A 14,063-nucleotide genomic window follows, 5' to 3' on the forward strand; every position below is an offset into this window, starting at 1 on the left:
CTAGGTACAGCATGCATGTGAGCGTGTGAGGCAGCAGAGCCGCCTGTGTGTTTACATATCAGCCTATCAGTGCTGCTGGATTTAGCGCATCTGTAGAGGACGAAGGCATTTTGCGGATGCCCCAATTGACAAGGGAATTTCATTGCTACATACGTCCACTATTAGCTTTGAAATCTGCACCCGTCTTGTTTGCTGCATCTCTGTCTCCATGCTTTTGGAGGCATTTTGAATTTCCTTGGCAACATGGAGCTGCTTGAATTAGAATTCTCTGCATGACAGTCCTGGTAAGTACTCTGTCTCTATGGTGGGCTTTAAGCTCCGAGGTATTGGATCAGATTTATTATGGTGCAGTGGTGGTGCCATGTGAGCAAATTGATCTCAGGAATAAAATTAGTAGGTAGCGGCAGAAATGGAAAGAGGGAGGAGGACGGTCCACAGAGGAGGGTTACATGTCTCATTTGTGCTTTGTCATCCAAATGGATTTCATTTGTTTTGTACTATATGCAAAATGCAGAATGCACATTTGTGTGGTCTGAGAGTAGCTCTTCAAATAATGGTTTTAATTACTATAATAATTAAAGTATGTATATACAACAATACGTAAAGTAGCAGCCTGCATTTCTGTTTGGTTTATTTTAATACTCACAATGAAGGTGTAAAGCTGAGCACTGACTGTTTTTTCCCCTTCACTGACTTGTACAAGGAAGGTTGTTGATGCCTACTAAGCTGCCGTCTCCTTAAAATTCGTGTTCCTTCAAACGCCAGTAAACTCTGCCAAAATCACACCGTATTTATTCAGTGCTACCTTTTGCTGTTGGGTGATTTGCATCAGGTTATATCAATGGGTGGCGGTGCAGGTAGAGAGCTTTGGTTTATGGGAAAGGGGAAAGACTTTGATGATTTATACAGGCCAAACGAATGATCTCTCCAATTTTAAATCCTACTGCACATCATATTTGCATAAGTATTACTGTGGCTGCAACACTTCAGCAAAGAGGCAGCTACTCTCATTTTTTAACATTGCATAATCAGCCCATGCAGACCTGACAGTCTTGGAGTCAAGCATCTGCTTTGCTCGTGTCAATGTTAGGTTCTTGCCTTGGTGTTAATTGTGATGACTGGTTTGAATATTTCTTCTCCAGTCTGTATACACGCGTGCTGCTCATTATGATCTCAGTGATTGGTTATGAGCAAAGTCGATTGTGTCTGTCAATCAATCAATCACTCAATCAATCAATCAATCACTTTGAGCCCCGAATGCAAATGGTTGGCTTGAGACTGAGGCTTGCAATATTATTCCATTATACTATATTTGACACAACACAACTCTAATAAAACATGGTAAAATCAAATGCTCTAGATATGAGATATGACAAGTAAATACTAATGAATCGCATTCCTTTGTAAATAATGTGTAAAGTGCTCAAATGAAATATATTACATTTGATACTTTTCTTTATGAGTGGATTCACTTTTGAAACTTGATGCTTTTTTATGTTAATTTCTTTTCTTCAGCAAGGAAGTACAAACATAATTTATTCATTCATTCTCCAAAACAAAATAGAGAATTGGGGGGGGGAAAGAAAATTTCCAAGACAAACAAAACCAAACGCAACAATTGTGTGTGCGTGTGTGTGTTTTCTTTAACTTGTTAGTCTTCTTTTGCTTGTTCAACGCTAATGCCGTCTAATGCAGTCCAGAAGACTCTGAACAATAGTTTGGTTTCTTTTAGTAGGATCAAAAAAATATATATAATTATAGATAGCAGTTATTCAGATTCTCCGGGGCCATTCGTGAAAACTACAAACAGAGATAAGTTACATTTCCATGCATTTTAGTTGGAGCAAGTTGGAGTTGCAAAATCGCCTACACCTAAGTTGCACAAACAGATTTATTATCATTTTCTGACTGCTTTGAATGATCCTTCTTGAATACTTTGTATGCATCTTATTCATTGCTACTCGAAAGGCATAGAGCCAGTACAGAGAAGTGCTGCAGATGGAAGCCCCCCTAGGAACACATGTATTATTGAATGCAATCACCCATTAATTTATGCCCTAATACGTTTTGAGGATCCCACTTAGCCTCCTCATATCACCCTTGGCTCCATAAAGGAGAACACCCTGGATTGCATCCTAAGATTATGTTAACTTTAGACATCCTGAAAGGAGAACGTGTCTGAAGAAGTGACTGCAAGGCACACTAGGCCCTATTTTGGTGCCCAGTGCAAGATGAGCTAAAAGTTTTCTTTCTAGTATTTTTTGCAGACGGAGGTTTTGCGCTGTTGTGGGAGTGAACACGTGTTTTTTGGTAATCAAAGTGGCTAGGCTCATTCCCTTTAAATCAAATTCACCAAACTTATTTTACAGTATCTGTGTCACAACTCAGAGCTGTGCAGATGTGAAGTGGAGTCTACTTTCCATCACCAAATTGTCAGGTCCGCCAGGAAAATGTCTTTAGTCTGCCAGAACGTACAGTGCAAGCACAACCTGCCAAATACCAAATCATGGTAAAACAGACTTGCCCCGGCGTGAAAATGAAGATGTCAGTTTTTACGCCTAACATGTGCTATCGACCAAAACAGAGCCCGCTGTGTGTGTGCTGTGTTGAAATGGTGAGGTGACCATGAAGGGAAATTGCCACCGGCTACTCAAATGTGTATTTAATAAAAGTAATAATGAATGAAAATCAAACTACTGCCGCTGCTCTGTGCCATCCTTCTATTCACAATATATGAATGTTAAAGGTCAGTACAAGGAAAGGTTTCACTATGTGCCATATTAAGATTTATTTGAATATTGCACATGTAGACTGACCTGCCACAATTCCTGTTATTTTCTGTCTACATCCACATGTGTGGTTGTTATATACTGTGATTCTGAATGTCTGGCACTACTGTCCTAGATTCCATCAGTGGAATGATTAGTAATTACTGTGTTGCATTTCCATATTCCCAAATCTAGACAGGGCCAACAAGTAATTACAGCTGGACTCTTGATACCACGATTCTTAACACCAAATCTGATGTACAGTATTGTCTCTCAAAATCCACTATTTTGTACATTCTCTTCATAAGACAAATAAATCAAAGGGCAACCACTATGTCCTTGTGCTTTCTGTAAAGGTGAGTAAGGTTATCAGAGGAATAACTTACAAAATAATTTCTGTGCATGCTTTGGCAATGAACTAAAAATTGAGCTGAGAGAGGACTCCTCTACAACATAGACCAAGCTTTAAAGTAGTATATGAACATTTTGTGATGCATCTGTTAATTTCAAACTATTTGATGCTGAACTAAGATAAGGGTGTAGCCCTTATCTCCAATTCCGATCGTTGATTTAGGCCTCGTTCGATTAATGGATTTAAACTTCTGAAGTTCTCGTTGTCCGATCCACAGCTTTGCCGTCGTTTTATCTTGCTGTTATTGACCATCCACCCAGGGCTTACTCTGGTTTTCTGGATGAATTTTCAGAATTTGTGGCTGACCTAGTGACAAATGCGGATAATATAATAATTATGGGGGATTTTAATATCCACATAAATATACCGCCAGAGCCACTTACTCTGGCGTTTCAGACAATAATTGATACATTCGGTTTTACGCAAGCCATACAGGCAGCAACGCATAAGAATGGAAATACCTTAGATCTGGTATTATTCCGAGGATTGCCAACCTCAAATATACAGTAATACCATCCATTACTGTTATGTCTGCTCACTACCTAATAAGATTTGAAATGTTAGCTCTTAAACGGCTACTTAAGCGACCAAATCTCGACCCGGACAGTCTCAGTAATTACAAGCCGGTTTCAAATCTCCTATTCATTGCAAAAATTCTTGAAAAAGTAGTAGCGCAGCAGCTTATTGATTACATGGTCACCAATAATCGATTTGAATCTTTTCAGTCTGGTTTTAGAGCAAAGCAATCCACTCTTTAGTTGTCCACAGTGAAGGAAAATCATAGTCAGAATTTTATTGGATTTGGTTAAAAGATATGAACAATTATCCGCATCCTGAAAAAAAAACTCCATTACAGAGCACTTTTTAAAAGAAGTGTGCTGTGTTTTTATATGCATTTGGTTTCACAATTTACCATGTGCAGACATCCTAATAACCTGCGGTAAATATGTTATATCACACTCTTCCATTCTCCCTGTCACTTCTCATTTTGCCTGCACTCCCTCATCATGGTTACGCACAACAGTGACATTTGCATTTGCTTTTCAGACGTAGGGCCAATTCACACATTGGCACATGCACTCAGTGTAAAAATCGGCACATCTTCTATTTCATGCTGAGGCAAGTCTGGTTTACCATGTTTGCGAATTTGGCAGACCACGTTGTGGCTGATTAGAAATGGCTACACCACAATGGCTAACTGTAAGTGAAGATTTTCTTCCTGTTCCTTTTGAATGTACTTTTGAAGCGTCAGTTTTGTGGATAGACTCCAGCAAGTCCTTCCACCATGTAGACCCTGCTTTCTCTCTTGCGCTGAATTTAAAGGAAATAAGGGGAGTCGCTTCCATTGGATGGCAAACAAACCATCTCGGTTCCCTCCAACAACACAGCGCACCTTGTCTCCCTAAAATAACAAAGAAAACTCCCTCCATGTGCGAGATTGAACGAAAGTTGGGCCAATGGTATTTAAAATTAATCTCACATTTGATAAAACATCTTACGCAGGCTAAATGAATCTCTTTGCATGTACCCCCTAGAATTTGCTAAATGAACTGCATGGCAGTTTAGAAATTTATCTGGCAGACACAATCATGGGTGCTCCTGGTTAAGTAGAGCAGCTTGAAATTTTTGCATGAGCAATCAATTTTGCACATATAAAGCCTAAGTAAGTCGGGAAAGGGTTCACTGAAGACGTTCATTTTTCCATGACAGTGAATTTGAGTGACCAGTCTAGGGCTACCCTAAAAAGGCCAAGCATTAACATGAACGTCTTTTGGTGCAAGAGCTATTAAAATTTGATTCAATTTGTGGAGGTTTGAGGCTCGAAACTGTAGTAAGGATGGGTCACACTTGGGCTGGACAACAGTCACTTATTTGAGTTGAGTAGCAGTAATTAAACATCAGAAGATTTCTTTGATTCCGCATCTAGCTTTGTTACCATGGATGTGGTGAATAATCATGACATTCAGTCCAAGTGCTCTGCTGATATGAGTTACAGTTGCAGAAAAGTAGTATTTGGGGTGAGAATAAGCGATGATACAATGGATTTACAAATATAGATATTACGTATTCTTCTATCTGATATTTCATTTTCTTGATATGCGGGTCAAACTATGTTTTTTTTCTTTTTAAGTATTACTGAAGCACAAAACTGCAGTGAAACATATCACATAGATAGTCAGTAAAAATCCTGAAAAAATAAGTACTGTAATGCTGGCTTCATACTGGTTTGGAATACATTGCAAAGTTTGCAGAAATCTTGGAGCATTGTGAGAAAAGGCCAGATTTTTGGCAATGTGATTGTACAGTAGATGTGAACTAAGAAGGCAATGACAGAAACTAATGCAAACAGTCAGCATGAAAAAGTTCTGCTATTGTTCTTCCCTGTACACCCATTTCAAAGGAAGAGAAAACAAATACAAATATATTGAGGCAAATAATGACAGCAAACATTGATTTTCTCTCTCACTAAGTAGAAAAAAAGATAGGTTTATGAAGAACTCGGTCATATTTGTGAGGGTTTATTTGTCGCTTGCCTTTTTCTGAGGTGTGGCTCAAGGTCAAAACAAAATGCTGTTATTGTGAGGTATGTGCTGTAAGGCCAGATTACACAGATAGCTCTTCCTTCCATACGACAGTCTGCATCATAAATCATGCATGTGCACTGGTAAGAAAATCACCACAGCATTTGTATTCATTTGCTTTAGATTAGCAAAGGCAGGAGGGATTGTCATACGCATTCATATTTTGGTCTTGACACAGAAAAATTATAACGTGTCAACGAGATAAACATGTCACTGACTGCATTGGCTCAGTGCTATTATTTCGAATTATCTAAGGCCTTATTCGTTTAAATTGGAGCTCACTGTGTTTAGTGAAATTATGGCTTTTTGTTGCTATTACCATTTTGTCAGTTAGTTTAAAAGTGATGTTAAACTGGCATTTTAAAAACGTGTTTGGCTGTATTTTTTCATTCATTAAACAGTGTCCCATACACACTAAATGTTAATGCCATGCATATGCAAAACCAAAAGTCAAAGGCAGGTTGAGCAAATGGCAGGCCCTATGTCTCTTGCACATATGATCATTTTTGGTATAGAAATATCAATTTAACTTGTTTCATTTTCCAGATACAATTTGCTTCACCAAGTGCTTTTCTATTCCTAATGTGATGCTTTGAAATAGTGTGCAGGCACAGATGTAACAGCGACTAAAAAAACAGACTGAACATGAAGTAGCTCTTGTGAAGCGAACTGAGATACCTCTCAGTGAAAACGAAATTCTTAATCCACTGTATTCATTATATTAGCTGCTGGCAGAACTATATATTATAGAATAGAACATTGTATTCCTCCCTGTTCAGAATCCTTTTCAAAGCAGTTCCTAAGTGGCTTAATAAAATGCCTCTGACATGCTTTTGTCAAAATACACAAAAGATCCAAATTAAAAGAACAGTCAACATTTAATTTTAACACTGCTAATCACTTTGATACAAATAAAATTATGATTTGAATAATGAATGGCGTAATCAATAGAACAATCGATTCTAGAAATATTTCATATTGACAATCGTAGTACGCATGTATAATGCATGTGACTCAATGCATGTGCAATATTTATTCTGGGTATATTTCTATTCACTTCCACCACTCAACTCTCTTTTGCTATATCTCCATAGGTTCACAATAGGATGGTCTCTGCTGAGGCAGGGGGGCACAGCTACTTGGTGGCGTGCTGGCAGCCCATCCTCGTCCTGATGCTGGGAACCGTCCTGTCTGGTTCAACCACGGGCTGCCCTTCCCGATGTGACTGCAATGCCCAAGAGCGATCGGTCGTATGCCATCGAAGACGATTGGCTACTTTCCCCGAAGGCATCCCCACTGAAACAAAGCTCCTAGACCTGAGCAAGAATCGGCTAAAACTTCTGGGGCCAGAGGAATTCATCAACTACCCCCAACTGGAGGAGCTCCAGCTGAATGAAAACATTATTTCGTCCATCGACCCTGGAGCTTTTAGCAACCTCATGAATCTACGGAATCTCGGGTTGCGAAACAACCAGCTGAACCTCATTCAGCTTGGTGTGTTCACAGGCCTTAACAACCTAACCCAGCTGGATATTAGTGAGAACAAAATTGTCATTCTGCTGGACTACATGTTTCAGGAGCTCTACAACTTGAGGGTACTGGAAGTGGGTGACAATGACCTCGTTTTTATCTCACCACGATCGTTTCATGGCCTCAGCAATCTTGAAACCCTCAACATTGAGGGTTACAAGCTGTCCTCGGTGCCCACTGATGCCCTGAGCCATCTGCACAACCTGCTGTCACTTCGATTACGGTATCTAAACGTCACTGCCATTAGAGATTACTCGTTTAAGCGGCTGTATAGGCTGCGGGTACTAGAAATATCACAGATGCCTTCCCTGGATACCATGACCCCGAAATGCTTGTTTGGAATCAACCTAACATCTTTGGCAATCACAAATTGTAATCTTACTGCCATCCCTTACCAAGCTATCAGTCACTTAAGATATTTACGCTTTCTAAACCTGTCTTTCAATCCCATTGTTACTGTTGAAGGGAACCAACTTCACAATCTACAAAAGCTCCAGGCTTTTCATTTAGCCGGTGGCAGATTAATTGTCATTGAGCCTTACTCTTTTAGAGGACTAAATCATCTGCACATTCTTAATGTTTCTAGTAATAGATTAAGCACCTTGGAGGAATCCGTCTTCCATTCAGTGGGTAATTTGGAAACCCTGGCTTTGCATGACAACCCTTTGGCCTGCGACTGTCGCTTGCTTTGGGTTTTCCGCCGGCGGTGGAGGTTAAACTTTAATAGACAGCAGCCCATCTGTGCGTCACCTGGTATGGTGCAGCGAAGGGAGTTTAAGGACTTCCCAGATATTCTACCTTCTGATTATTTCATCTGCCAGAAATCTAAGATTGTGGATAACAAGATTCAAGAGAGTCATGTGGATGAAGGGACTACGGTCAGTTTTACTTGCCAAGCTGAGGGTGAGCCAGTTCCGGTCATCATGTGGCTTTCTCCGAAGAAAGAATACATCACCACCAAAACTTGGGGGTCAAGACTTTCGGTGTCTGATGATGGCAGACTTGAGGTTCGGTATGCCCAGATCCAAGACAACGGGACCTACTTGTGCATTGCAAGTAATGCAGCAGGCAATGACACCAAAGTTGCTCATCTTTTTGTTCATAGCTACTCTCCTAATTGGCCTCATCAACCAAACAAGACATTTGCCTTTATTTCCAACCAACCCAGCGATGAAGGTGCGAATGTGACCCGTACCACAGTTCCATTTCCATTTGATGTAAAGACGCTCATCATTGCGACCACGATGGGGTTCATCTCGTTCCTTGGCGTTGTACTTTTTTGTCTTGTAATACTATTTCTCTGGAGCCGAGGGAAAGACAACACCAAACCAAGTATAGAGGTTGAGTATGTGCCACGCAAAGAAGATGCAGAGGAGGCTAGTCCACCGGAGACACCCGTACAATTCAATATGAAAATCATGTGAACCATAAAAATACCATAGACTTATGAACTCCAGTTGCGATACACACTATCTTTGCTTCAAATGTGTACTTGAGCAATCGCAATTACACAGTTGCAAAAGCATCTTGTCCATATGTACTTTTCTCTCTTTTTTTACAAAAAGCCTTTAAGAGAAAACATTGCATAAATGTAAACATTGTACTGGCAAGACTCTAGTCTGTTAACATGCACACATACCGACCGCTAAATTGAATGACTGCTTCCGAGCAAATTACAGTAGTTGGCAATAAGAAACACAATTGATGCAAGTCTCCACACAAATTAAAGAAATGAATACTGTCAGATTACATCCAGACAAAATGTCATCGGTGATATAGGAATGCTGTTTTTATTAGCACAAACTTAGCGAAGACTCATTCAGATTTATAAAACACAAAGTACCGACTAAACTCCATTGTTGTATGCTTAAATATTCCTCCTATCCCATGGCAAGTAGCAATGACTGCAACACCATAGATTTATTATTTCATTAAACTAGTATATTGCATTTATAAATTCTTAATTTCAGTTTAAGGCCATGGGATTTTAAAGATTGGATGTAATATTTCAAATATGTCATTTTATGTCAGATTGAAGAAATACACATCTTTTCATACTTTTGTTGACAGGGCCATACGTATCACTCAGCTTTGGCTGTCCAACAACCAAGTGTTTTTGTTTACTAATGTGTCTTGACTTTTGAACAGGTAACTGAAGATGAATCTGGAGACAAGCTAGATGTTTGATTGTTAATTAATAGTGATAGGTGTGACGTTTAGTCTATTTTCATGGGAAAGGAAGATAGGGAGACATGCAATTGTCATTTTTCTTAATCTGGTTACATTACGCTGTAATAAAAAGGTGTGCATGTTAACACACTAAAAAGAACAAAAAGTTATTATGTGATCTTTTCTGACAACAAAAAAATAGGTATTTTGACATGTTCTGAATGTTGAATGTTTTTTGCCCCCCCCCCCCTAAATATTTTTTTCTTATTTGCATTGCTAAACATGGATGGGATTTAAGCAAATTATATAACTTCAAGAGAAAATTATGTATTCAAGAAATACATTTGCTGTACCCTTTTCAAAAGAGAAAGCAAGTATATTGTTTATTGAGTATGTAAGAGTTGTTCAAAATGCCGCAATTGAGTAGTAAAATATATATATATATATAACCCAGTTGAAAGAATTATTATTTTGTAATATAGTTATATTGGAAATAATAGCTGTGTTTTTCAAAAAGTGAGTAAATCTTGAATCCTTACAGTTGCAATTATTTTCAAATGCCAAAACATCGAGAAAACTACACATATATTGAAGAAATGTATAAAATGTGTTTTTTCTTTGCAGTCCACTGTGTTTCAAGTTATTACAGAGTACACAGTAGATACACATCGAGAGGGATCCTTGCATCTTCAAAATCATAGTTTTTGAGCGCCCCCTAAAAAAATATAATTATCATTAGAAATGAAAAATGGTTCCCAAAGGGTTGAATAATCAAAATTGAGGAGTGACAAATGTTATCCAAGTTTCCATGCAACAGTAAGGATATGACTCCTTTTAAACAAAAGGGAAAAAAAGTGGATGTTTCTGCATACTTTGAATTCATTAAAACTACAGAAATGTCCAGTGACGTGCAAAAGGAATGAAAACACTGAACATCTAAAAAAACATCCATGTGCTGTACACTTCAGAGGACAAACACGTTTGTTTCGATAAAGGCATAGGTTGGAAAGTTTCTGTTAGGCAAATGTATCTTATTAAGAGACCAGCTGTTAAAAAAAAAAACACTTGTAAGCAAAAAGCAGGAGTTCGAAGTAGCTGGTGTCTCTGGAGTGCCCTAAACCTCACATTGCAAGATCCTCCAAAATCTTTTAGTCATGCATATTTAATCATGCGTATTTTGTCCACTCCTACCCAATCTCACACGATGAAAGGTTTGCAACAGGTTCAGAAATACATTACATTAAAATTATATTTCAAATGCTTTAATTCACTGATGAATGCTATTTCATGGTACTTTAGATTGTCCAGATGGATGGAACATTGGCAAGGAGGTGGTGCAGGGAGGTTGTGAGTTCCTGGAATAATGGGCCCCATAGGGTGCCTAAAAGGGTCAAAATGATCTCAGCAAAATGTATCATTTCAAACTGACCATTTTCTGTACAGAAAAAAAACATACCAGGGAGGAAAAATATGCCATTGGAGGTGGTAGTTACTGTTATTAAGGGAGGAAAACTAATGGTGTAGAAATCTATATCCTCTGACCTCAATGCTTTTGAGGTCAGAGGATAAATACCCTGGCACTCTCGCTCTCCCTCCCTCTCCCCCTCCTTATCCAGGGTCCGGCAAAATGGTCTGACACATTTGTAGGTTTAATAAAATGCAAATAAATTAAAGAAACAAAAAAGTTTGGTTTTATTTTCAAAAAGTACATGTAATGCTATTCTGTTTTGTTTCGTTTTATTTTCATTTTTGGTCTTACCGCTGCCACATTTTCTGGAGTTCTGGCGGTGCAAGGTCGGCCCGTTGGTTTTCGTTTCAATGCTGGTCCACTAGCTCTGAAGTTAGTTTTCGAAAATAAAACTAAACTTTTTTGTTTCTTTAATTTATTTGCATTTTATTCAACCTACAAATGTGTCAGATCCTTTTGCCGGTCCCTGTACGTATATACTACCATCTTTTACAGTCCATATGTATGTGAATGTTTACACCCATCAGTGACATTTTCAACACTGCAGTTAGCCAAAAGCATCATTTCTCCATGGTCTGCTAGGTATAATTGGCCTCATTAGAGTTACACTCTCCCTTCCCGTTTGGAATTGTGGTCACACAAGGTGAAATAAAATAGCGTGTGTATTATTCAATAACTGAAAGAAAAAAACAGTGTATCTGATGATGTATAAAATGCAGACAATGTTTTTTTTTTCTCTAAACGGAGTGCTGTGTCTTTTCCCAAGCTGACCGTATAAAGTCTGGGCAGCGGAGAAACAACACGGTTTTATTGGGCAATCAGGGACCGCCAGTCAGCACAAACACGATATTGAACGTTAAATGTACGTTCAATGCCCCAATTCAATACTCTTGTCGCAACGCAATGGATTATTAAACTGCCAACAGAATGGTACATAAATTGGTAGATTGGGCTACAAGGCGAGCCACCGTGTACAATGTTCCTGCCACGTGGCTACAAAATACTTTGTAGTCAAAAGACATTCTGTTCCTATACCCAATACCCAGCCAGGGCTCCAATACCCAGGTACCAATAATTAAGTCAGGAAGGGCAGACTGTACCAATTATATCATGGTAATCGTTGATGAGCCAAGCCAAAAATTGCAACAACCACAACACAGCTTTTTCACTGTTGGTAGTAAGAATAATCATGAATGGAAGTAACATTTATCTTGCCGTTCTCATTTAAAAATCTTCAAAATTTGATTATTGAAGCAAAGACAAATAAAGAGCAATGCATTGTCTGATTTTTTGAAGCTGACAGTAAAAGTCATTTACGATGACTTACGAGTTTTTTACTGCTCCGATACTCCATCGCAGCTCCGTCAAGTGAACAGCAACTGTCAAAGGCCGCAGTGATAACAGTGATGTTTAGAGTGTTGAAAGGATATATAATCATATTTATACCCCGAGTGCCAAGAAGAGCAGTGAGCCGGACACACTTTAGGACTACAGTGGCACTCACACTTAAAGCTATTGGAGCGTGATGCGCCAAGTTACCCAGAAAATGAAAAAGCATTGATTCAAAAGAACAAAAAAATAAATAAATGGAATTCTATGAAAACACTCCAGTATATAAACTAAAATGAGTTATGACCTTGTGCTGGCATCAGTACAAAATGTGCTCCCCTATTTCCAAAAAGCATCACACATTTATACACACCTTGGTGAAGATTAGTAACATTGCTAGGAAATAACCTCAGAACCTTTGGTGTGAATAACGTGGCAGGAAAACCACATACATACGTCTAGGGGACGTGAGGTGAGTTGGGGTTCGTTTCTATGGGAGTAGCCAGACACCAGAAAAACATTCCGTTTAAAATCCATTTGAAAGAAATTTGTACGAATAGGACCCAAATTATTAAGAGTATTCCTAATCATGTTTTTAATCTATAAAATCTTCCAAGGCCATTTTACATTTGTCACCTCCTGTGTCTCAATTCCAGATAAAATCTACTTATGACTGAGGACACATTGGGAATCAGCCAGATAAGAAATCCAATTTCCACCTTTCATGCTTGATGTATCTGGCTGTAATTTGCTATTGTTCAGACAAATCACCTAAAGATGTAGAAGACAAAAGAGGATCACTGGTCGTCTAATTCCCTATTTCTTTGTAATTTCTCAGCTCCTCAATGATAAACGAGGAACCACTAAATGGTCGATTTCTACTAAATGGTTATTCTAACGCTGGTAAAACAACTCTCAACTGCACTTGTGTATGCTGGACTGAAATAAAGACAAAAAAAAAGAAAAAAATTTATATTTAAAAAAATATATATGAATTTGTTGATCTTGTTTTGTCCAACATTTAGCTCAAAAGACTTGCTATCATGACGCTTATAGCCCATAAGGTTTTGTACAAATAACAATTGTGATTTCTAAGCCTTCTCATGCTGTTTAATCACATTAAGTAGTCCTATTGAGATTCACATTGAGGTCCACTATGAGGACCAAAAATAAGCTCTGAAAGAAGCAATGTTCGAAAATTTTTATTTGTGGTGGGTTTGGATCATTAAATCAACTCATTTGTTTTTACATACCTGTTACTTTTAATTAAAACATGTATTTGTTAACAATAAGTTATTTGAAGTTGTATAGTGCGACTACACAAGTAGAGCAGAGTAGAATAGAGCTATTTGTTTGCTAAAAAAAGCATATATCCCTAACAACTTCCCCCATCAAGTCAGTGCAGTGGTTGGCATAGGTTTATGGAAAGGGATTAGTTAGGTATGGGGGATTTGCAAAAATCATGAATATTCTATTCACAGACTAAATTCAGGCTTTAACTATCCTTAAACAAACATTGCTTTTTGCATATTTTAAGAAAATACTATAAATGCATGCCTTTACGCAACCAAATTGAATGCAATGAGCAAATGCGGGCAGCCCTGACTAAATGGTTTAAGAATGCAGCCCACGGCCAAGTGAAAGGACCAAGGTCAGATTACTACACTTGGGGATGTGGGTAATTGGAAAAATAGTAAGTAATAAACAAAGGTATGTTTGGGTATGTTTCAGAAGACAATAAATGCTGGCATTTGTCTCATCCACACACCCCCTCATCATTCTTCATTGTTTACTCGCCTGAAAGC

General features: G+C 38.4%; 1 protein-coding gene across 1 annotated transcript; it reads left to right on the plus strand.

The window, feature by feature from the left end:
- Window positions 1–10: 10 nt before the first annotated feature.
- On the plus strand, window positions 11–10,036 carry lingo1b (leucine rich repeat and Ig domain containing 1b). Its single transcript, XM_061277558.1, has 2 exons — window positions 11–284; window positions 6,857–10,036. The coding sequence occupies exons 1-2, from the start codon at window positions 273–275 to the stop codon at window positions 8,714–8,716; spliced, it is 1,872 nt and encodes a 623-aa protein (XP_061133542.1). The 5' UTR covers window positions 11–272; the 3' UTR covers window positions 8,717–10,036.
- The last annotated feature ends 4,027 nt before the right edge of the window (window positions 10,037–14,063 follow it).

The sequence above is a fragment of the Syngnathus typhle genome, linkage group LG4, assembly GCF_033458585.1.
Source record: "Syngnathus typhle isolate RoL2023-S1 ecotype Sweden linkage group LG4, RoL_Styp_1.0, whole genome shotgun sequence".
Lineage (NCBI taxonomy): Eukaryota > Metazoa > Chordata > Actinopteri > Syngnathiformes > Syngnathidae > Syngnathus > Syngnathus typhle.